Genomic DNA, 25,823 nt, shown 5'->3' with positions numbered 1-25,823 from the left:
GACCAAGAAGGAGAGTGATGGAGTGCTGCGGCAGATGACCTGGCCTCCACAGTCACCGGACCTGAACCCAATCGAGATGGTTTGGGGTGAGCTGGACCGCAGAGTGAAGGCAAAGGGGCCAACAAGTGCTAAACACCTCTGGGAACTCCTTCAAGACTGTTGGAAAACCATTTCAGGTGACTACCTCTTGAAGCTCATGGAGAGAATGCCAAGAGTGTGCAAAACAGTAATCAGAGCAAAGGGTGGCTATTTTGAAGAAACTAGAATATAAAACATGTTTTCAGTTATTTCACCTTTTTTTGTTAAGTACATAACTCCACATGTGTTCATTCATAGTTTTGATGCCTTCAGTGAGAATCTACAATGTAAATAGTCATGAAAATAAAGAAAACGCATTGAATGAGAAGGTGTGTCCAAACTTTTGGCCTGTACTGTATATATATATAAAATATTATTATATTCAACAGGTCAGATAGTAATATTCAGGTGGATGATGATGACACAGACAGAGAGTGAGTGACAGTGTGGAAACAAAGAGGGAGGACAGCTCAGCCTCTTCATGTAACCATAGTGCCAAATGAGAGACGCAGGCAGAGAACGGTGACAGACAGGAAGGTACTTCCAGTGGAGAGAAGCAGGAGAGCAAAAGTGTCTTGTACTGCAAATTTTCGCAACAAATACACATTTCACATCTATTATCAAATATTCATTAAATACAAACTGCTGACTGAGAAGAATCAGATATATTAACAATCTAAAATATGAGAAAATAACAATATAAAAACAGAGAAATATCTCCTACAGTTTGTGTATGGCTAATTGACAAACACAAAAAAAGTATCTCACCGCAGGACGAGCAATGCTTTCAAACTAAGGCTGACTCTCCCACTTCCTCTGATATGACCTTAGTGTGGTAGAAGCCCGGTGGCCAGTTAAGTAAACAAGGAAATGGGCTATTTGAACTAAAATGTGATAATTGTTTGATTACAGCTACTTTAAGACATGTAACTGACTGGCATGTGCTGTTGTGCTGAAAGGACACTTAATCACTCTTTTGGGTTCAGCTGCTGGGTTTGGCTCGCTGACGTGCTCTGGACAGTAGCGCTCTGTGTGTGCTTCATGTGGATACAGTATAGCCCTCGGTGAAGTAAGTGACAAACCACTGGGCCTTATGCAACATGAAGTCATAAAGTAATCAGAATAATCCTTTAAATGCTTTATGAAACAGCCCTCCTTACCGTAAAGCAGTTAAGTAATATTGCTCACAGACGAAGAGGCTTTAAACTTTGATGTGGGATTTTTTCTTTGAATGAAGAGGAGGCATTCTGCATAAAAGCATAGTGCACATAAAGATTGAGCCCTCTTTTATTACTGCTCTTTGACTCAAGCTCTTTTCTTTGCTCTACTTCCAAAGAGAGGAAAATGTGTGTTTCATAACTGGAAAAATTTATTTGTAAACTTAATTGTGTGTGTGTGTGTGTGTGTGTGTGTGTTGTACACACTTAATAGCCCAGCATCAAATCTGAACTAGTAAGAAAGTGTAAGTCTTCGTTATACATGGAATATTAATTATAAGACTCACCATGGCAGCTTTTATCTGGTCAGGCTTCTGTCTTCAAAGATGGTAACCTCAATCTTAACAGGATATAGTCAAGGACAAGCACTTGAAGCAAGGTTGGGTTCATTTTATTCTACTAAAGTGAATTATCTTAACTTTTTTTTTTACAAGAGGAAATATAAACTATAATGATACTGGATCTTTTGTGCATATTTTTCCATTTATCAACAGAGGATGAAACTCTTTTTGGACAGGTTTGTGGAAACAGTGTCTCGCCTTCAAGCCTCTCAGTGGGTGTTTCCCATGGCAGTAGCTGACTGACATTTGACTAGACTAGACAAGATTATTGGCATGATTTACTTTCAAAAGAAAAGCAGGCCCTGCCATCATTAACAAAATTAAAATTTCTGTTTAACATAAGGAGGAAGGACTTGTAAGTGGCTAATAAAACCCCTCAGACTTGGTGGGAAATGTACTTAGTGCAGCACTAAGCAGCCACATCAGTTCAGGTGAGACATTCCTATCAATCTCTCCTGCGCCAAAGTCTACACAGCGGTCCAACAGTGTCGGAGAAATAATCCAGATCACTGCCAACGCTACAGAGTCACAGGCGAGAGAGGGAACGAAGCTCAGCTGTGAGCAATTTTGGTCATATTTTGTTATCCCTAATCTCCGTTTGCCGCACAGTTCCAATTAATTAGGATGTTGAGTCACCACACACACACTCACACACGCTGGTACAGCCAGGATGTTGGTGCACCCACTGATTTTATGCAGATGCTATGGATTACATACTTTTATCTGCTGTTTTTACAGGGTATCCCTACATGGTGGTGGATTTCCTGTAAGCTGCCCGGACTGCTGCTTTCTATGTTCATCCAGCAACTACAGGGAAAGACATGGTGAGGGCAGAAGGCCTGTAAATCACTACATCTATTAGGTCATTGTGAAAGCTCCTTGTTCTACTTAGAGCTGTGGTGTGATTACATTCACATCCCCTGATCTCAGGGGTCTGTTTAACAAGTTAAAGTTGCCACTAATATTTAACGTATCATTCCTCTTTCCCGTACATGCTCTTTCTTGCACAACAAGATTGTTTTTTATTGTAAAAACATTGTGGCTTTGACCATTGAGTGTGCTTCTAATTTGTTTGTAAGGTTGGCAATCTGAGTTTGAGTCAGATAAATGACTGCAAAAAATCATCTTTTTTTGTGGGGTCATTGTATGCAGTTTATTTCTAAACAGTCAGACAAGGCTCCACAGTTAAGGCTCAGGAAAATTCCACCTGGGCGAAGAGAATAAACACTATTTCCTGGCTACAACACTACGGCACTGTAGGTTAGGATACGACTCGCAGGCCTCTCTCGATGGGATCGGTGAGCAGGAGGCCTCGTGGTGCGTAGATCTTATCATTCTGCTCCTGAATGTATTTTGCAATCTTCTTCAAAACCTAAATGGGCACAGCAGACACAGTTTCAGATACATTTCTCATGGATGGCACATCACTGGTATAACTTTAACAAAGAATGAATTCAACTGATTGATCTGTGTTCAAATATCAAAAAGCTTTGCAACATTTTCTTAGCTCATTAGGGCTGTAGGGCTTCATTTGTTCCAAATGGGAGAATCCTGACATCACCTGGCTGTTGTGTAATAGACTGACCATGGCATTTTCCACTTTTGCAATATCCTGAACACTAACAATTTATCCTTCAGAAAGACATCATATTGTAGTTATCAATCACTGACAAAATACTGTATTGAATTCTATATGATGTACTGTAGTAAAATCCCACTTAGCAGGTCTTATAGGTAGCTTAAAAAACAACTATTAGACATTTATTTTAAATACTATTTCCCCCTGAATATGCATATGCGTGTTTAGATTATTATATTGGACAATAAGATGCTAACATCCTGCGGATAACTGACTATTAATTTAGACTGTTCTCAATGATAGCTTAATTTTTATACCTTGCGACCAAGGCTGGGTGTTTAACCTCAATATTTTTTGGTGCCAAGCAAACTGTGTCCACATCTACTTTATCACAGCCATGTCTGTTTGTGTTTACAAGACATTTAACATTAGTCATGCTCCACAGAGCAGCATGGCACATGGACATGTGATGTCCCTACCAATGTCAAGGTGCTGCTGAATTTCCCCTACCAATATGGCAATATTTTTACTAATCTCACAAGATCTGATCTACATTCATTTTAATTCCACACACTTACTGGTAGCATCTATGCAGCGTTGCAAGTTTGAATGTTTCCTGCCAAAAGTAGGCTATTTGACAGGGGTGGGGGTGGGGGGGGGGGGGTATCGCAATATTTTTGAGTGGCAATATGGTATTGTCACACAGACGCCAAGTATCGATTTTTTTATTACACTGAACAAAAATATAAACGCGACACTTTTATTTTTGCTCCCATTTTTCATGGGCTGAACTCAAAGATCTAAAACTTTTTCTACATACACAAAAGACCATTTCCCTCAAATATTGTTCACAAATCTGTCTAAATCTGTGTTAGTGAGCACTTCTCCTTTGCCGAGATAATCCATCCCACCTCACAGGTGTGGCATATCAAGATGCTGATTAGACAGCATGATTATTGCACAGGTGTGCCTTAGGCTGGCCACAATAAAAGGCCACTCTGAAATGTGCAGTTTTGCTTTACTGGGGGGGTCAGAAAACCAGTCAGTATCTGGTGTGACCACCATTTGCCTCACACAGTGCAACACATCTCCTTCGCATAGAGTTCATTAGGTTGTTGATTGTGGCCTGTGGATGGTGTTGGTCCACTCCTCTTTAATGGCTGTGCGAAGTTGCTGGATATTGGCAGGAACTGGAACACGCTGTCGTATACGCCAATCCAGAGCATCCCAAACATGCTCAATGGGTGACATGTCCGGTGAGTATGCTGGCCATGCAAGAACTGGGATGTTTTCAGCTTCCAGGAATTGTGTACAGATCCTTGCAACATGGGGCTGTGCATTATCATGCTGCAACATGAGGTGATGGTCGTGGATGGATGGCACAACAATGGGCCTCAGGATCTCGTCACGGTATCTCTGTACATTCAAAATGCCATCAATAAAATGCACCTGTGTTCGTTGTCCATAACATACGCCTGCCCATACCATAACCCCATCGCCACCATGGTCCACTCGATCCACAACGTTGACATCAGCAAACTGCTCAGCCACACGACGCCACACATGCTGTCTGCCATCTGCCCTGAACAGTGAAAACCAGGATTCATCCGTGAAGAGAACACCTCTCCAACGTGCCAGACACCATCGAATGTGAGCATTTGCCCACTCAAGTCGGTTATGACGACGAACTGCAGTCAGGTCGAGACCCCGATGAAGACGACAAGCATGCAGATGAGCTTCCCTGAGATGGTTTCTGACAGTTTGTGCAGAAATTCTTTGGTTATGCAAACCGATTGTTGCACCACCTGTGCAATAATCATGCTGTCTAATCAGCATCTTGATATGCCACACCTGTGAGGTGGGATGGATTATCTCGGCAAAGGAGAAGTGCTCACTAACACAGATTTAGACAGATTTGTGAACAGTATTTGAGGGGAAATGGTCTTTTGTGTATGTAGAAAAAGTTTTAGATCTTTGAGTTCAGCCCAAGAAAAATGGGAGCAAAAACAAAAGTGTTGCGTTTATATTTTTGTTCAGTGTATATAAATAATTAATATTACAAATAGAAATTAAACTTCTGGTAGCCTACTAGAATAATATAATCTTTTTTTTTTTCAGTCCGCTTGATACATTTTGCTGCAGTAAAAATGACTGGTGTGAGATGAACAGACTGAAAACTTTATATTAATAGATAAAACAGATGTTGACAAAGTTTTCATTTTGGGACATTATTTACAGTTGTAAAAAGATAATAAATAATGGTATATATTGTCACAATACTCAGTATAACACAACATCTTTAAAATTGCAATAACAGTGTATTGTGACTTAAGTATCGTGATAATATCGTATTGTGGGGCCTGTGGGGGATACCCAACCTGATGATCTGGCAACCTGCTGTACTACACACTGTCAGCTAGCTGCAGCACTGGTGATGAACGGGTGTCAGTTTGAAGTGGTTAGTATTAGTAGTAACATTTATAAGATTTGATTTTAGGGATGTCCCGATCCAATCCTCGGGTATCGGATCCAATCACGTTATTTTTATCAGAATCCATAATAAAAGATCGGAGGAATCAAAACAACAAAAATGGCCAGGTTTTACATCTATGTTGTTCATTGTTGCCTCCGCTTTCCAATGTATAAAGATATATTATTACTATTACATACCATTTTGTTTGTTGAAGACAAGAAGAAGATATTGAATTTGTTTACATTTTGTGCTGCTGAACGACCGATAAGCTTTTTGGATACTATTTAAATAAAAAAACAAACCTTATAGGACAACTTGGATGCATTCTTTTTTTTTCTTTCTTAATGCTTTGCAAAGTATCGGATCGGACTTGGTATCGGACTCGGTTTCAAAATGAAGGACTCAGTATCGGATTGGATGCAAAAAAAAAATGTGATCGGGACATCCATATTTGATTTAGTAACATGTAGGGTTATTATTTATTGAGATAATGCCATCCCTGTACACCACTTTGTCACAAGTGGATCAGGAGTTGAGTTAGGCTATTGTTGTATGAGTCATTATATTATGGACAGTTTATGGTAAAATAGTCACAGTTTTTCCAGCTTATTGGTAGGGCTGGGAATCACCAGAGCATCCACAACACAATATTATCTTGATACTTAAGTCACGATACAATATTATTGCAATTTTAAATATGTTGCAATATGCTGAGTATTGGGATAAAATATATTGCGTTATATTACCTTTTTCAACTGTAATTAATGTCCCCAAATCTAAAATTTGTCAGCATCTGTTTTATCTAATAAGATCTGTTCACCCCACTTCAGCCATTTTTTGCAGCAGCAAACTGTATCTAGTGGACTTAAGTAGCAACTGTTATATTATTCTAGTAGATTACCTAAATTTTAATTGGTACTTGTCATATTAATAATTTATATGATGAAAAAATCAATACTTAGCACTGTGTGATGGAACGATATTGCCACACAAAAATATTGCCATAGTATGCTGTATCGATTTTTTTCCCCACCCGTACTGATTGGTATGATCACTTTGTGAATGCCATTCATCATTTTATCAGGAAAATACTATGCACCCTGAGCAGCACAGAAGCACACAGAGAGATTCAGGTGACCTCTGATGTTGGTAAAATATCTGGCTGTAAGTTCATGAGCTGATTAATTGAACTAGTTTAAAGATAACAATAATGTTGGGGCATTGCTGTACCTCTGTCATGAAGCACCACTTTATTTGGTATTAAACACTCAGGTATTGTATTAGCACATTCATTGTTTAAGCTATAAAACGTCATAAAATACTGAAAAAATGCCTGTCACAATTTCTAAGAGCCACGAGTGATGTTTAAATGTCTAATCTATCCGACCAACAAACCAAAAGACATTCAATTCACAACCATATAAAACAGAGAAAAGCAGCAAAATCTGATTTAAAAAGGTAGATTCAGACGATGTTTAGCATCTTTGCTTGATAATTGGCTGACAGGAGTAATAAATTAACAAAGCTGAATAATTTTCATCATTTCAGCTCAACAACGTCCAGTTAAGTATTACTGATCTTGTTTTTCTGTAGTAAGTACTGTTGTTACCTAGAATCAAACTAGCAAATCTGGCTAAGTAGGTAACCAGTGGATCCATCATGCCAACCCACCACATTCTGGAGCTGAAAAGCTGAATAACAGACTCCATTTTTACTTTGGTAACGACCACTCAATTTAAATTGCATGACTTTATGAGTGCTCATAAAACTCAAACCAAGCCAAATGTTTCTTATCCCAGTTCACTCCTGTCCACTTAAAGACAAATTCTTCGAACAGGCAAAGACCACTGACATAATGATTCATTTACGTTCTGTATGAATTGGGCCAAAAGAGATTTTAGATGTACACAAATCATATTTATTTGCGAGCCCTCAGAGGACATAAAATTATTGGTTTATAGCCAAGCTAAAAGGCTCCACATAGGAGCAACACAACTTTGTAGTATTATAGTACTTTCCCACTTCAGACAACTTCAATGTCACCTATGTACTGTGGTACTAATATGTTGACATGCAGCAGTCAATAAGAGACCCAAGATGTCTATACTCTGCATGTAAAATTATAAAACGTGCACTTTGTGGGGAATAAAATGATCATGGAATGGGGTTTTTTTGGTTGTATTTTTGGTTCTCTTAATCTTTCCATCTTGTTGGCCATGTATTGTTTCATTCATCTTAGAGCAGTCTGACTTAACAAACTGGCTATATGGGCAAGTCTAAAACAGTTTCCAAAGAATATGAAGAACAACAACAGAACAACTACATAATGAACAAACACATCACCAAGAAAAGAACAGGAATCTCAGAACATAAATCAGACATGGTGATATAACTCTCCCTTTTCTCCTCATTTTAAAAGAAAGCAATCTCCTGTTTCTTAGCTCACGTGTGTTGGAGTAGGAAACGTGATCCCACCACTTACAGGAGGTAATCTTGACAGACTACTGTTTTAATGCGAGGCTTAGTGGATTTTCACATTAAGTGCTGTCTCCATTTAATTTAATTTAAATGAGGGATGTCTCTATTCCTGCAACAACTTGTCGAACATTTACACTTTTCTTATACCATAATTTGTCTTGTACTGAAGTGACTCGTGATGGGTGTTTTAATTGTAGTGAACCATAGATATGTCTGTTCATTATGTAGTGGTTAGAAGTTGGTTTAGAACTGCCCACGTCTCATGTGAATATACATTACCATGTGTTTGTGTATATAATCTGTATATAGCTTTGTGACTGTATGTATCATTTGTTTTTGTTTTTTTTTTTATGGTTGATAGACTTAAGGGATTTAAAGTTGGGGAAGGGCCATGTGAGGTTTTCAGTAAGGTTGGTTTGAAGATACCTTTAACGGCAGGTAGCCACATGATGCTGTTGGCAACAAGCTGATTTACACCCACTGTTGGTGAAAAGTTTAACACACTGAAGAAGGCATAGCTGACACAGATTTTGACACTTTAAACTGAATAAAATGAATATCCTAACCAATTTGGTTGTGTAAACTCTTTTTGTACTTTTTGGATTCAAACCTCAGTTTGGGTTTTTGAAAATCAACATCAGTTTAAGTGTACACTATATTTAGAGTATTTTTACAGCTTTGCCTTACTGTCGGATAGAAATTTTCCAACAGGAACTGAAGCTGTTATATTGCTCTCCTAAAAGCCAGACTCCAGTGAGAAAAACAAGCCTATCTTTATGCTGCTTTTGCATTTTTACACAGAACTGAACAATGATGCATCATTCTGCTCCAGTGTGTGATTTTAGACAGCATGCCAGCATCATGGAAGCAAAAGAGGCATGACAGCCTCCCATTAAACACAACAGCACTGGCCTCTGGTGTGACATATAACATACGTGTCAGCAGTGTTTTATAAACAATAACAATGGCATTAACACAGCAATAACATCATTTAACATCCCTGTTATTTGGCAACTGATCCCATCCTCTGCTCATTGTTGTCCCAATTTGCAGACATTTTCGGCCGCTGTTCCTCTTTGGGTTAGCTGCTAACAGCCTCTAGCTGCTTTTTAAATGTTCTGCAGTGGATCACACACACACATAACATATAACACATCTCAAAACATCACACCTGTCCTACCCATGGTCCCATCCTGCTGGCTGTCCCATTTACACAGACGCCAGTGCAGTGTAGTTACTACCTTGGCAACTCTATACCCCCAATCCGTGATCAGACCTTTTACACGGAACAGTGAGGCATCATAATGGCGCGTTATTCCCGCTTCGGACAGGCAGGGTAAAAGGGGCTAGTGATTTAACATCTCTGAACACAGGAGCTGCTGGTCTACCCCTGCCTTTGTGTGCCTTTGTTTGTGGTACTGTGTGACTTTAGTGGTTAAAAAGGTTAGTTCAGATTGACCAAAATCACAAAATAAAATTAGCTAACTAAATGATCGTGGCAGCAGTAGTCCAGCAACTCTGGTTCAGCAAGCTAAGATGACTGTTTTTGTCAACGGAGTGTGGTGGCTTTGACGAGAGCATAGATGGTGAGCTGAAGTTGATAGCAGCTTCTTTGTGGGACAGGGCTGCTGTGGCAAGGTAAAATGGTTAGAATGTTCTCAATAGAGCGTATGCTTTAAATGATATTGATGTTTTTAGGTGGGACTTTTTTTTAGGCAGCTAAAATATGTTTTGCTGCTGCCCCTGTCCACATTGCTTTGCTTCCATGTTGGTACTTCAGCCTGCTTCTCCAAACTAGGGGCATGCTGACAGACATCTACAGTATGTAATATACTGCCTATGGATAAATACCTTATAGAGCCCATTTCAAAAGATCCAAACTATCCTTTAAGTGTTTTAATAGATTGAAATTAATTCACAAAATGTTGTATGATGTTGTCTACATATGACTAAAACTCAGGTGAACGTACTGATTTCATGACCAAAACCAAGACTATTTCAAAAAACAAATTTAGGACCTCATTTTGTATATTACCAAAAGAGCATTAGGGTTCAGGAGAGATGTCTTTTACCTTCTCATAGTGAGTCTCCATACACAGGAAAATGGTGTACGCTGTGAGGCAGGCCAGACAGCCTTCAATATATGACTGGCTTCCCAGCTTCTCCGCTTCAGCATACAAGTTATTCAGTGTCCGCACCGTCTCCTCAAACTGCTGTTTGTCAATCTGAAATACGTGGAAACATAAAGAAAGATCAAAAGGTTAAAATCGTTAGACAAGGCACAGAGCCAAGTGGAGATTTGGACACGAGTGTGAGAGAGCTTTCTGCCTCTGTTGGGATATTCATGTGGAAACTCGTCTTAGTAGCACCACATCGTTTTCTCCCATTCTTTCCATCTCCAGATAAATGAGGGGCTGTATTTTCTTGGACTGGTCATACATCAAGGGATTGCTGGGCCATCTTCCCACACTGGAAACACCTCCTGAAATTATTAGGATACCTTGGCCAAATGCACCGTGAATGTTTTCACTTAACAACTGACAGGACAACTCGCTGAAAGCCGGACACCGCAGTGACAATCCAGGAAGGAATCTTAATGGTTTCTCCTTCTCCAGTGGTATAGAAACACCTTGAATAAGATAAAGACATATCTCAGCTAATCTGTAAACTGCAGACAGCTTCTGGGATACAAACTGCAACCGTGACTGGTTCATAATCAAAACAGCGTTTCTAAAAAATTCCTCAAATGAAGGCTTGCTGCAGGGAAGACTGATGGAGGGTGGAGAACTGCTGGACTCTGAGGCTGTTTTGACCGGGGTGTAGACATAAGTCCCATGCTGGTGTCCAGGATGGATCTGGTGATCTCTCTGTACTGAGGGAAATAGATGGAGCCTCCAGAGCAGACGAGGAGCCAGCCAGGGGCCTCCTGAGCCTCTGTAAACCCTCCAATGTTCTGCTCCCTTGTGCCCGAGGAATGCAACAACAAGCCCAACACATCAGTGGTCTTAGGCATGTTTGATTACCGCCATTGAGAGCCTTTGTTCTCCTTCTAATTTTCCAATTCAGAGGCTGCAATTCAAACCACATTTCTTCGCCTGAGCGTCTTTTCCATTACGTCTGACGCAGACGTACTAGCATTCCAAAAATGTCAGATGAGAGTCCAAGGCTGAACAGGGTTTACAAATTCAAGTGAGGAAGAGGATATTCTTTTAATTGTGGCTGTCACTGAATATAATGTGATCCGAGGAAATACATATTAGACATAGGTCAGTGAAAACTGTCACTTTACAATTAATGAAACTCTCTTGACTGATTTGGCTATCCAGCTGCCAAATATATAGAGAACACAGAATGCTTTCCCAGTTCTTTAGTGCAATTCTCCAAAAGCATTAAAACAGAAAAGAGCTACCAAAAATAATAGAGCCCACAGCCTAAAATAATTATGTGCAAGAATGTGATGTTACAGTGTGCAAACCTCTACAAATCAAGACCTGAATTGCATGGCAAATTCAAACAAGGGGGTAAAAAATGCTGTCTGAAAGAAACATGAGGCTTTTTTCAACATTACTGCTTGGCATTATACCGCATATTTCATAAACTGTGATTACAGTAAAACATCAACACATATATGTGGGAATAACTTTTAATTGGGGACTGAAGCTTTTACCTCCCAGTGGGGAAGCATTCATTATTTGTCCAGTAGTTCAGTGTGTTTGTGTGTGAACTGAATCCCACCGGAAAACATGGGAAACCACCCAATCAAGAGGGAAGTGCCAATAAACTACCAGTGAGTGGTTTAAGTGTTGTGAAGCTGCTCTTTTCATGTGGTGCACGTATTTCACAACTGAAGCTTTCTGTCCTTCGAACTCTCAACTGTTTGGTTGGCACCATCTTTAATGTGGCGCGGAGGCTGCTTAGTCTCAGCGACCTGCTCTTCCTCCTCAACACCATCACCAGTGCCTGCCCCTAACCCATTTCCGCTGCGGTTCACACAAGGACAAAGTCCAACAGGGTTCCTCTGCAGAAGTTACTGACAGTATTTTTAAACTTCTTGCTTCATGTTCATACTGATTTCTGCTGTCTTTTTGGTTCCAGCTCCAAAACAGGGTCTGTACATGTATTCTGATATGGATAGTTTACTATGATAATTTCAGCAGTGTTTTGTTTAACATTAGAGGTCCAGTGTGTAGGATTTAGGGCGATATATTGGCAGAAATTAAATATAATATGAAGTATGTTTAGTGTATTATCACCTGAAAATAAGAATCGTTGTGTTTTTGTTACCTTATCAGCCATTTACATCTACACAGGGAGCGGGTCCTCTTCTATGGCGATTGCCATGTTGCACCGGCATGTTCTACAATTGCCTAGAATGGACCAATCAAACACTGGCTCTAGATTGGGCCACTCGCTTTTTTGTGTTGGCCCCCATAGTTAGAGGACCCTCCATGACAAGCATCGTCAGAAAAAGTTTTTTTTTAAAAAAATGTGAAACTGCTTTATTCAGTGTTTTTCCCAGTTTATATCACCTTATCCGTTTGTTTTGAACAGGAAGAGACCTCTGCCGATAATTTGGCGCCCTGTCTGTACAATGTGCCAAAGAATTTAGAAGAAACTCTGATTTGTAACATGAAACTACTTTATTCAGTGTTTTTATCTGTTCATCACCTGGTCAGTTTGTGTCAGAGGGGGAGAGACTGTGCATAATTTGGCTCCTGGTAAAAACCTCCTAAATGATGATAACTGAAGGAATTCTCACCAGGAGAAGTTTCAGCTGGTTGAAACCTGCAATCCTCACCAATAGAAGCCACTATATCCCCCTAAATCTTACACAATGGACCTTTAAGTGTGATAATAATCTTCAACTAATTCTCTATTTTCTTTTGCAGACATGGTAATATTTTTGCTGACTGAAAATGGACAGTAACTTGGGTAAGAATATGTAGAGTCTGTACAAAAGCATAGAACAGTAAACTGATCACACTGAGTAGCTCAAAGGCTTATGCTGCTGCTTCCAAGCAAAAAGCCCTGAGGTTCCAAAATGCTTCTTTTATTTTTTAGTTGAGCAGGTAATAAAATCCTTAATGCTGATGGTCTTCCCATTGGCAGGGCTGTTAAGGCTTCAGTTAGACTGCCCCCGGCCAGGGATTCGCCTGAAGCTACATTACCGTGTACCCATGTGGGTACTCCATTGGCTGATATGTCTATGTGCGATTAGTTGTCTTTTATACTTTGAAACATTTTTTTTGTTTTATACCAACTATATATAAATGCACTTTATAATGTCTTTTAGGAACATGTTGGTCTAAAGTTTTTAATCTCGTTATAATTTGTACCTTCTTCATGTACCTTGGAAGCAGATGAAGTTATGCCAGAAACCCCCACCCTGCTTCTACATGGGTTTCTTCCCATAAGAGAGTAATGTGAAGCCAAGGTAGGCGACAGAACCGGGTGCAGATTAGACTTTGTTCAGCAACCTGCTGGGTAGCTGACACTAATATTACCTTGTCAGTTGTCTGCAGACATCAGGATGATGTCAAGAAATACAAACATAGGAAGCAAATGAATTAGTGTGCACTACTTTTCTGCCCTATTTGTGCTGAAACTACTTATTAAAGTGGATGTCCATGTCACACTTAATTGAAGCATGTGAGACTGACAGCCCCTAGCTGTTCAGGATAACCTGTATTTTTTGAATATGCATAACAGTGAGTCTTGCAGGTGATGCAGGAAACTAAGAGAGAAAAACGTAAAACATCTGTATCATGTTGTAATCTTCCTGGATTTTGTTTGTTGGACATTTCACCTAGTCCTTAAACCAGTCTTAACACCAGTGTCAGCTCATCCACAAGACAAGGTAGTGTCTTTTAGGTGTCATGGAGACTTGAGGCCACCAATTCATCAATTTAATGCGTTACTGTGACTGAACATGTTACTCTGAAAACAGTGTCAGTGAAGAGGTGTATCCTACCCGTGTCTCCAGTTCAGAGGGGAATTTGGTTTGGAACTGGCACACAGTGCCGTTGGTATAATCTCTCTGAATGAAGACTTTGGCAGCGACGGCTGCCTGTTGCCTCATGTCCTGCAAGCTGTGAGTCTGTGAAAACAGGAGATTATAACTGATGCGTGATCCCACATTGATACAATACCACTCTGAGTTTTTCTATAAATCAGTGAGTACACTAAGCATGCTTTATTTGTAGTAGCTTTATTTATATATCATGTATAGACAAAATTAAAAAAAAAAAAAAAACAGTTGAAAGTGCTGACATCGGGCTTTTGCATAGTATCTCATTTATGTCTGTGCAGCACAAACAAACTAGAACAAATGTTTTCAAAATACTTTTAAAGTGTGAATTATTGGCACATTCAGTAATTTACTATGGCATACATAGACTTTCAAAGAAAAAGGCACAAAAACAAGTTGGATAAAATCACTCTACATGTTAATAGATCATGTTACACTTTTGTCTCTTACAGTTTTCTACTGTATTTGCGTGTATAAATAGTGTAACAATATAAAATCTATATTATTTTGAGTGATTATCACTCATAAATTGTACATTGTTTTGCACGTCTGTGTTATTCTTGTTGTAGCCTATTTTGGTTTCCTGTCAGCTTCATATTTTTTATCTTTATAGTTAACAAACTTATAAGTCAGACTTATTGTTGAGTATCTGCTGAAAAGGGATACCATGCAGTGTGGAGTAAGGACTATTTCAAAGATGCTAAACAAAGACAAAAATGTATGAATAGAAAGAATGAAAAAATAAATCAATAATGAGCCAGGGTTTCAAAGAGTTTAAATCATTTCTACAATTTATTGATATGGCCGGTAAACTGGTTTCTAGGTATTCAGTGGAATGAAAATGGATGGTTTTTAAGGCTGGGCGATAGAACGACTATGTACGATATATCGATATATTTTCAAGCGAGATATAAATCAAGACTTTTATCATTCCAACCCTAATTGCAAGTTGCTCATATTTTTGACATAATCTTCATCAATTAAATGACCATGGTGTTATGTGCACCATCAAAGGAAGAACCAGCAAATATTGGCAGGGCAACCTACCCACTATTTCTTTTTTTAACAAATTAAGTTTATGAAAAAATAATGACATCTGCAAGTTACTTATTTTATCTGAACATCAGCTTAAAAACAAAACAGGCCTGAGACATATTGACACTGCGATCATCTGCTGCTGGTTTATTGAGGGTTCCCAGCAACAGCCCAAAGAAGATCTGGGATGCAGCCTTTGTCAATTACACACCAAAGCTACGGAACACACTACCAATAGATATCAGGGAAGCTAGCTCACTAAATATTTTTAAAAGACAGCTAAAAGCGTATCTGTGTACTCAAGCCTTTAACTAGCTCTGACTTTCCTGATACAGGCCTGAAACTCTTGCTTTTTACACTTGATCTTATGATTTATGGTTATACAATTCTATAGTTTTATGATGTCATGATTTTATAACTTCATGATTTATTTCAACTTATGATTTTTTTAGGATTTTAAGATTTATGGTTTTGTTATGATTAGTGAGTGGTGGATTTGATGGGGAAAGACCGTGGTGAGTTCTATTTGACTCACAGTGCTAAAACTGGGTGGTGGTAGATTCTGGTGCAGCTGTGGGCTGTACCCAGCACAGACAATACCCACAGTGAGGTTAACTTTTGGGAAGACGTTCTGTGGTAATCTGAAAGTCGCTTATTTTGGTTAATCGATGTCTGTTGGTGACTGTGCCTGTTGGGTTATTATAGGCTCTGCACAGGAAGAAATACTACATGAGATTTTGATTAATAGGATCTCAGATCACCACCACTTTTAAATGAAAATTGTAGAATAATTTGATCTATATATTTAACTGTTTTTAAATGTCCTTTTATATTAAATTGCCTTGTTTGTCTGTTTTACATTCATTATTATTATTATTATTATTATTTTCATGTGAAGCACTCAGTGTTTATAATGGCCTTATGGCAAAGTGCTTTGTGCTGCATGTTTTGTATGAAAGGTGATATCTTAATAAAGTTTATCATTATTATGATTATTATTATTATGCAACAGCAGGAAAGGAACAGATGTAAATAATAAAATTAATGACTGAATTAATTCCTTTAAATTGCTTCAGTTCCAAGGCCCTGGTATTGTGCATGTTGGCTTACTGTCATGATGACATATTTGGATAGTTGAACAGAGCCATTATGTTAATGTACATATGTCTTGTTGCTTTTCCCATGATGACAAGTTATTATGGCCTCTTTGCCATTTAAGATTTTGAACTCAGATGATGTTTCACATTTTACATAAATGTGTATGATTATATGAGTGAATTAATTCTGTGGCACCTATTAATTGATTTATCGACTAGACCACAATCTAAACGTGCCTGTCCGTCAGTATTATTTAGTCTCCACCACAGGAGTTGCATATAATCAGTCTTGTTTTGCCCTTTCGACCTGCGGTGAGCTGGTGTTTCCTATCAGAAGATTATCACAGTACACAACTACTATCACCAGCTATCCTCACCACAGTCACAAGTTTCGGTGATGTAAACAACCCCTTATTCTTCTCTTCCTTTAAGCCATTATGATGTGTTCCAGTTGTGTAGCCACATACGTAATTAGCACACTGCCAATAATTTTATCAAACCCAATCATTTATCACTCACACCCTGATATAACTACGCAGCTTCGTTCCTCTTTGAAATGAAGGACACGTTGCCGACAATGTCGCATAGATGAGTTTTATAAATATCCTAACGTTAGCTTGTTAGCAATGACACAACTACTTCTAGTAAACATTACCCGACAGTTACCGACTGACTATTGAGCTACCGGGCTAACGCAGGTCAACTTTCTTCTGCTTATATATCAGACATACGCCCAGAAAACAAGAATAAAATGTCACATTATGAATAAAATGTTTAAACAAGACTACGTACGAAAACTAAGGTTCAAAATCATCGTTAGCTTACCTCTGCCATGTTGAACAAGCTTTCTGTTTATCTTCCGCTAGCAGCTTTTAGCATGTACTACGCAATATCCTGTCCGGGGGGAATATTTGCGCAATTACAAGGGTTCCGCTCGTAGACGTCTGCTCAAGCAGGAGAGCCCTAAGAACAACCGAGTACTGGAGCTTGTCAGATTCTGGTAGCCTGAGATACAGTGCAACCAGTGGTGAAAAGTAGCTAAACACATTCACTCAAGTACTAAGGCAAATAACTCAAACATTTTAATGCATGATATAATACAGTCTTTCATAAAATGATACTGACAATGGGGAAGTGGGCGCTTTTACACTTTACTTAGAGAGTTCTCCTGTTACTTATGTACTTTAACATGATTACAATTTTGAATGTAAAGAGTGGCATTGCTACTTCTTTTTAAGTAAAGCATTTAGGTAGCTTACTGTCTTCACCAGTTTTTGCGAAAGATTACTGTTGTGTGGTAATATGCAGAGTTATCTTATCAGTGTATATTTGCAACTCAATGCCATGTATCAGTTCAGTGTAACAATATAATGCTGTGACTTTGATAACTAAATGAAAACAATGGGTTTTCCACTTGACTTAAAAGAACAGTGTGTAGGATTTAGTGGCATCTAGGATTGCAGATTGCAACCACTGAAACTTCTACCATGTGCCGAGCATGAGCACCTGGTTAGGATTCCCTCAGTGTTCATTGTTCAGGAGGATTTTACTGGAAGCAGAATTATCCCCAGAGGTCCCTTCCTATCCAGAACTAACAGACCATTTTATTAAAACCAGTAAAAACACCGGTTACAAATCGGTGTTTCACTGACAATGTTTGGTTAATCGCCGACAGGCTGCTAGCATAGCACCCGCTAATGTGTGCTCACTTTTTTCCTCTGATAACTTATGATCCAGACAATCGGGAGGTTTTTACCAAGAGCCTAATTATCCACAGAGGTCTCTTCCTCTTCAAAACAAATGGACCTGGTGATGTACACTGCTGAAAACACTGAATAAAGCAGTTTCAAGTTACAAATGAGTGTTTTTCCAATGCTGTTGAGCTCACCATGGAGGGGTTGCCAGCTACAATGGCTGACATGAAGACGTTAAAACCTAGAGCCAATGTTTGGTTTGTCTGTTCTGAGCTATTGTAGAAACATGGGGGTGCAACACAGCGGACTCATGGACAAGAACCTGCTCCCTATGTAGATGAAACAGCTCATTCTCAGATAACAAAAACACAAAAATTCTTATTTGATTATACACTAAAGAAAACATACTCATTATATTATATTCCATTTCTGCCAATATATCCCTTTGAGCAGCAGGCACTGAAATGAATTAACACTGATGGTGGATTGGAGGACATGAAGAACACAAATAAACAGTTAAGAAATTGGCCAAATTATTTGAAGTAAAACATGCACACTAGTATTATCCTTTTAATAACACACGACCTTATGTGACTCAAACGGATGGATAATGGTTGAAATTTAAGTCTGGGGACAACACTGAACTAAGTCTGGGTTTCTGTTTCCACAACAGCATTAAGCCTAATACCCAAAGGAGGCAGATGTCTCTGGCCTTGAACCATCACAAACCCCAAAAGCCGGTGTTGTGCAAGCAGATACATTTGCAAATTTGAATAAAAATTCATCTTTAAAAGGGTTCCAGGCTGAGAAACAAGAAGGTTTGAGAAAATACGGAGCACACAAAAAATTTATTAATTCAACATTTGGAAAACATATTTTGCAACCATTTAGTTTGGTTTGTTGTTTGCGATTCAGCCAGCCAATAAAGCCCTCTTAAAACACAATGAGGTTTGACAGATAGCAGCAAAAAAAAAAGTACGCTCACTATATGCCTCTTAGGATCAGTATGACAGCTTTGCCAAAGTCAAGACAGATTTTCACAGCCTGTCAGGAGCTGCTGTTCAGTTTGGAGATCTGAGTGACTTGCCTGTGAGGAATGCATTTTTCACAGCCATCAAATGCATCACGTGGCCTGATCTTGGCTTTCAGGGGGTCATTAGTGGATCTGTATAAACGTAAAGTCCAAATATTGCTCCTGCACTGGGCTTGTTGGTCTCCTTGCAAAGGGGTGGGCCTTTAAAGCCCTTCTCCTCTGTGATGGCTGGTGTGGGAGAGACCACTAATGAGCACCATTTGGGCCATTCATTTACAACACATGCTGGTTAACGGCCCACGACAATAGTTTTACCACTGCTCAGGCCGCTGGTGCTGAAGTGGCTCTCTAATGGAAACACTAAACATCCTCCCTAGATGGCCACTACTGCCCCATCTACTATTATTAGAGAGAACCTGCAGCTGGATCATTCAGCTCAGTAAATGTCACTCTTAAAGAGACAGCACTGTGCTCTCTCTCTCTCTCTCTCTCTCAATGTGTGCACATATATATCTATATCTATATATATAGATATATATATATACATATAGATAGATAGATAGATAGATATAGATATATATTCCCTCTAAGATTTACATTTACGGAGCTGAATTACTGAGAACAGGTATTCCACGCCATGCTGGACACTGCAAACAAACGGGAGAGGAGACGTTGTAAACCTTGGGTCTCAGCCCAAACCTAGAGTGGTCTGGACAATAAGACAATAAAGCTCCCACTAAATGACATTTTATGTCTATGGGTAGACAATATGTCCGCAGTTGCTAGGCTAATTTATACAATGTAAAATGCCATAGACTTGTGCTAATAACATTAGCATGTTGTATTTGTGGGGAAAATGTGTCCAGATAAAGACAAGTGCTTTGTCTGTGAATCCTGTGAGTTATAGTGAAGCCAATTTGTATACTTGTGTTTGAAATCGTCACTATTAAGCCATGTTTAATGTGTGTTTAATGTATGTTTTGAATCAGCTCAAATACCCACACAGTTGTAGGCCACGTGTGTAGGCTACGGCATAGGCTCTGCGTAGAGCTGATGCACAAATATACATCTGCCTTTAAACGGTTTCTGCCCAAGCGTCAAAATATGATGAGTAGTTATGAGATTGCTTTGTCCAGTAAAACTTTTGTGTAATGGCTGCTGCAGTAACTGCTGGAGGTGGCATGCCTTTTTTATGGTACAGAGATAGTTGGTGTCAAGGGAGGCACAGCTGTCTTTCAGTTCATGATACAAACCTACAATCTTGACTGCATCCTCAATTTCATTTTATTCATTTATGGACCAATTTTTCTATGTCTTTTTGAGACAGGATAGGCCTGATTTTTGCAAATATACACAAATGAAAGAACGCAGTCCTTGGAGTTTGGTTTATATGAGAGTTAGAAGACAATATTTCTCTGAGGTTCCTTACGGTTGTGCCAGAAGTCAGAGCAATGGACTGACACACACACTGGCACGCATCAGTGTCCAAAATAACAATTGACAAATGTAATCATAATCATAAATAAATGTAACAAATTGCTATTATTATGTTACCATTATTATGTACCTGCTGTAGGTACAATCAATATTAAACATTGTCTCTTTATCACTTTCAACTGTATAAAAATGGGGAGAAACAGTTATGGCAGGGGGACCCCCAGACACCCCAACAGATTTGGTGTCCCCCTCACTGTTGACTCTGGTCCTTGACTGAAAGCTAGGTGTTTTCCACTGGGCAATGCAAGGAAACATGCACTCTCATACAAAGTGGAATGAAATTGGCTGCCACAAACACCATGTGCCAACATTAAGGATCGAGGTTAACCTCAGCCTGTGAAGGAAAATCCGCTCAATTACATTTTTATGTTTTTCTGGTAATTTTTAGTTTTGATGACTTTGCCAAAAGTGCCTGTGTTTAACCATAATTGCTCACGTCTTGACTCAAGCCTTGAGCATTCATTGCCAAAGGTAGAGACAAATTAAACAGAACAACTCACTGCAAAGAGCAGATGAAGCACCAAAGTAAAAAAAAAGGGAATTTTTGCAACGCCATTTTCATGCGGAGCACCCCATGTCCAAACTCCAGACTGTGTTTAAAGATCAAATCACTTCTTGGCACAGTTTATCTATCACTGGTAGAATGTAACTAAGTATGTATTTCAGAACTATACTTAAGTACAATTCTGAGGTACTTGTGCTTAAGGACTTTATACTTTCACTCCATTTCATTTTAAATATAAAATATGACACAACTCTAAAGGTTGAACTAACAAAATCTTTATAAATTCAAGTAGCTTCCTGAAGACCAGCTACAAAATTAAAATACTAAATGCTAATCCATCACTAATAATGACGATAATGAGTAATGAATAACATGTCAGGATTCATTTTAAGTAAATCATGCTGATAGTACTGCTGCACTTTTACATACAAAGACAAACATAAAAAATATTCTACTCTTTGGACTATTCATTTGAGTCTGAACCAAAAGGTTCAACTTCTTCAACTACATGCACTCTTCCTCCATCACTGAAAAATCCAGTATCTGTGAATATACAAATATGATTCATTTTACAAACAAACATGATCTTCATCTTCCACTTCATTGAAAAGTGTTTTCTCAGTATTTCATACTTATATAAACTGTTTTCACCACAATGGTTTCCAAACTGGTTTTGAAATAGGAAACGCTGCTTCTTCAGCAGATGAATGTGAAAATGGCCTTCTTGTGTAAAAACTCATCCAGGACACATTTTTGTGTGGAGGGGGCTTTTAACTATTATACTGAATTGAACAATTTTGAATGCAGGACTTTTTCTTGTAATGGAGTTGTTTTACGTTGTGGTATTGGTATCGTATCAGCAATTGTATCAGTGTGGCCATACCCCCGCCTTGCTTGAGGAGGGGTCCCGAGTCCCATTTCTCATTTTGAAACAATCCACACCACTGTGAGGCTTTTCATGCTCTGGCTGGAGATTCGTACATACAGGAGCTCATATCCAGACACAAGCTGGTTCCTTTTAAACTGAGATTTATAGCCAACTGACAAACAGCTAAGGATCTACAAGAAGAATGCATTCACGTCCTTGACAGAAAGTTATAGCTGTTTCTTCTGCTGCTATTTGAAATCCTTATATCCCTTAATGTACTCTCTGGCCCCAAAGCTCCAAACTGCCTCCCTGTGAACATGCACTGACAGCCAAGGAGAAATAGCAGCAGCTCAATAGTGCTGAGCTGTTTCTGACAGCAGCCAGCGTGCCCATTTATCCAAGGTATTTTACTACACGTTAAAAAGAGGTACCAAGAAATCTGTGCCTTTTAGTGACCTCTATTGGCAGCCTACAGGAACCACGGCACTTTGGATAGACCTGGCAGATGTTGGCATGTTACAGAGCCACATTTTCAGGGTGAGATATTAGAACTGAAATTATTATTTTAATTTCTTTGCTTTGAGAACAAGATTTATTAACCACGAATTACTGCATCACTCAGAAAGGAAAAAAAGAAAGAAAAAATGCGTAATAGATAAAAATAAAAATGTTAAAACACAGAGGAAACTAAATACATATGGTAATCAATAAATAATGGAATGCTGAAACCAACACATATTTAACCAAATAAATCTGGCTATTAATAAATAGAAGAACAAATGCCTGAATCAACACAGAATAAATAATATAATGCATACATAAAGACATGTTGGTAACTTATTGTTTACATTTATGTACATTTACATTTATTTATCTCTGTAGTTTGACATTTTGTCTTTGAATTTATTTATGTATTTCTCTCATTTAGATTGAAGTTTGTAGAATCTATCTTTTATAGACACATAAATAAATAAATAAATTGTTTTATGCATTTAATTCTTATTAATGTCCACGTTTATGTAGGCAGTTATCATTGTATGTATTAGTGGCATGTTTGTTAGTTTATTCCTGCAATGAATAAATAAATACATAAATGCAGAGATAATTTGTATTATGCAATTAATTATTATTTATTTCTGTGTTTACTTTTTCCATTTTAGAAATTAATGGAAGTTTTTATTTATTTACTCCTACAGATAAATAAATGAAGAAATAATCTGTGTTTTACAATTAATAATTTTTCTTGTCCTGTTTACCTCAGCATTTATCATTTATATATACTGATAGCATTTATATTCATTTATTCCTGTATTTATTTATTTATAGATGTTTAAATCATTATTTGTCCTCTGTAATCAGCCTCTGACATTTTCAGCCGCTGAAAATGTCAGTATGTGGAGGAGCGTGTTGAAATTCCAGCGAGTGTGGACTTTTTGTTCCAAATCCGGCTGCTAAATGAAAGCCAGAAATCTCAGCACCTGCCCACATAATTATTCAGTCAGTGGCATTTATAAACAACCGCACTAACCACCATAGACAACAGGCAAATTAACTCCGGGTTAATGATTTAATCTTATAATTTAGGCTTTTAACATTAAGTAAAAAGAGCCGGGATATTCCTCAAAGCTGCGTATTAATTAAAGAATTGAGAAATTTGCTTTGTTTTATGCATGAATGCCTCAGTCACACACGGTTTATGTGTACCCCTCAGGAGTCCAGGCATGCCACCCCAAATTACCAGTCTAATGACATGACGTTATTACCTCACCTCCATGTGACTCACTGGCATCACTTGTGGTCAACAGCACGCATTCAACAGACCGTGGAAATTTAAACAATCACTTTCCTCAAGATGCCTGGGAAGGATTTAAAGGGAAATATATACATGCCTCTAAATGTTTATTAGCTGTTTAATATCCTGTTTAGGGTGTATTTTATCAGTTTGGTGTTGTTAAGTCCCTTGGTTAAGTCACTGTTTCCTGTAGGTACCAAAGTTCCCCTCCTTCTTGGCCACTCTGTTTCACTGAGCCCTGAAGAAATACAAATGATCTAAGACAGAATCCACATGGCATATTGTGTGCTGAAACACACAACCTTTGCACTTCAAATTAATAATATACAGTTTGTTTCTCTTGTCAGAAATGCAGATCTTAATTTGTGGTGCAAAAAGCAATACAGAATGGCAAAAGCAGGATGTGGGTTGCCCTCATGTTGGGCATGTTTTGACTGGGATCCGGGAGTCAGATTACCTCATATTTCATTCAGCAGTCTGAGAGGCATTAATCATCCCGTTAAATCGAGACAGTTTTATAGTGTTGTGTTCGAGAGTGCTTATAACCCACATAACTCTACTGCTCACTTAAGACCTATGTACCCAAATGTCCAACTTAACAAGCAGAAATCTTTGCAGCTGGGCATTCCTTCACAGTTCCAATGACCAAAACCTTCCTTCACAAAAGCTGCGGCCAAAATGTTCTCACTAAAAAAGACATTTCAAGTCTGTTTTTTGCCCGTTTGACTATTGTTGTGTATAAGAACAAATAGTGAAGTGGTTAAAACTATAGAACAAGGATCTGAAACTGTTAGCTATTGATTTCACAATCTGCTAAATGAAGAACCATACTGTGCAAACTGTCAGAATAAAACCCTGCTCCCAATGCACTGATTTGAAGTTGGCAGTGTTCATAAATCAATTCAGGGTTGTGATCATGCAGTTTTCAGGAAAAATACTTATTATTTGGATTTTTTTTAACCTCACAAACGTGCACATTGCTCAGGCAGTGTCTTCCTTATGTTTTTAAAGATTAAAAAAAAAGTTTAATCTTTTTTTTTTAACCTGTCTTTATTTCTAGGAGTAAAATAAAGCTTTTCTGGTATTGTGCATGAACAGTTTTTTTTTGGTTTGAATAGAGCTGTTATTTCAAGGATATTCCAGTTTCCCCAATACTTAGTGCTAAATGACAGCTCTTTCCAGGATACCTCCTATGAAAATGATTAGGAAATTACAGAACCACAAAATTAAGCTTCATCAGAAAAATCACTGAATAATTACTTGGGTTCAAATGGAGGTTTTTCTTTCAAGAAAATTCCTATTTTCCTTGTAATTAGTGCCACATTATGCAATTTCTTGCAGGAAACACAATAAAAGTATAAGGAAATTACAGACCTGTAATAAAGTATCACCAAAAAAGCTTCAGAGCATAAAGTTAAAATTATTTTGATAAATTTTGATTAGATCTGAGGAATGATTTGTATACCTTCACAGTTTTTCATAAGCCAAAAAACAATAACAAACAAAAAACAACAAACCAAAGCAATATCGAAATTTCATGTCATGCATGCTTTTAGTGGAAATAGCTAAACAACTTATATTTACAATCATGTCAGTGTTTTAGATGAGCATGAAATCGCTTTCTTTACCTGAATTCCTCACTTATTGGGCAAATGCCTTCCCCTAAGTCAGTGTTAATTTTGTTGACGAAAACTATGAAGAAAATTTCCTTTCATGACAAAAATGAGACGGTGACAAACTAAAAGTAGATCTTGATAATAAAAACTAAGACAAAATCATTTCCGTTGACGAGAGGAGATGAAAATGTTACAAGTGGACAATCGAACACTGAAAGCTGAGAACAGCCGTGCTTGTAATTATCTTCAAATTCCGCATAAGTGACAGACTGGCAAACTCCAGTAAATACTCTTTGCGAGGATGTTGCACTAGTCAACAAAAACACTCACACCAGAGCAGTGTCAGCCGTTGGTGTGAGTTGTGAGCTGTAATTCAGCAGTCAATAGTCAGCCATGTGTCTGACTGTGGATGGTGGAGCTATTGAATGGATTTGTGGAGTTTGTTTATTGCAGTGGTGGCTGTTAGCGGCTAGCTCCGCTCGTTAGCCGCTG

The 25,823-nt window shown here is 38.4% G+C and overlaps 1 protein-coding gene across 1 annotated transcript in view; it reads right to left on the bottom strand.

Annotated features, from left to right (window-relative positions):
• LOC117252871 (golgin subfamily A member 7-like) overlaps positions 1–17,283 on the bottom strand; it is a 38,555-nt gene extending 21,272 nt beyond the window's left edge. Inside the window, exons 1-5 of the mRNA XM_033620110.2 lie at positions 17,152–17,283; positions 14,138–14,263; positions 10,239–10,391; positions 2,907–3,008; positions 1,583–1,635 (exon numbers count right to left, since the gene is read on the bottom strand). Coding sequence (XP_033476001.1) covers positions 1,594–1,635; positions 2,907–3,008; positions 10,239–10,391; positions 14,138–14,263; positions 17,152–17,160 — 432 coding nt within the window. The 5' untranslated portion in view covers positions 17,161–17,283 and the 3' untranslated portion in view covers positions 1,583–1,593. The remainder of the gene's footprint in view (positions 1–1,582; positions 1,636–2,906; positions 3,009–10,238; positions 10,392–14,137; positions 14,264–17,151) is intronic.
• Between the last annotated feature and the right edge of the window lie 8,540 nt (positions 17,284–25,823).

The sequence above is a fragment of the Epinephelus lanceolatus genome, chromosome 9 (assembly GCF_041903045.1).
Source record: "Epinephelus lanceolatus isolate andai-2023 chromosome 9, ASM4190304v1, whole genome shotgun sequence".
NCBI lineage: Eukaryota > Metazoa > Chordata > Actinopteri > Perciformes > Serranidae > Epinephelus > Epinephelus lanceolatus.
This window is presented reverse-complemented; position numbering and strand designations above follow the sequence as displayed.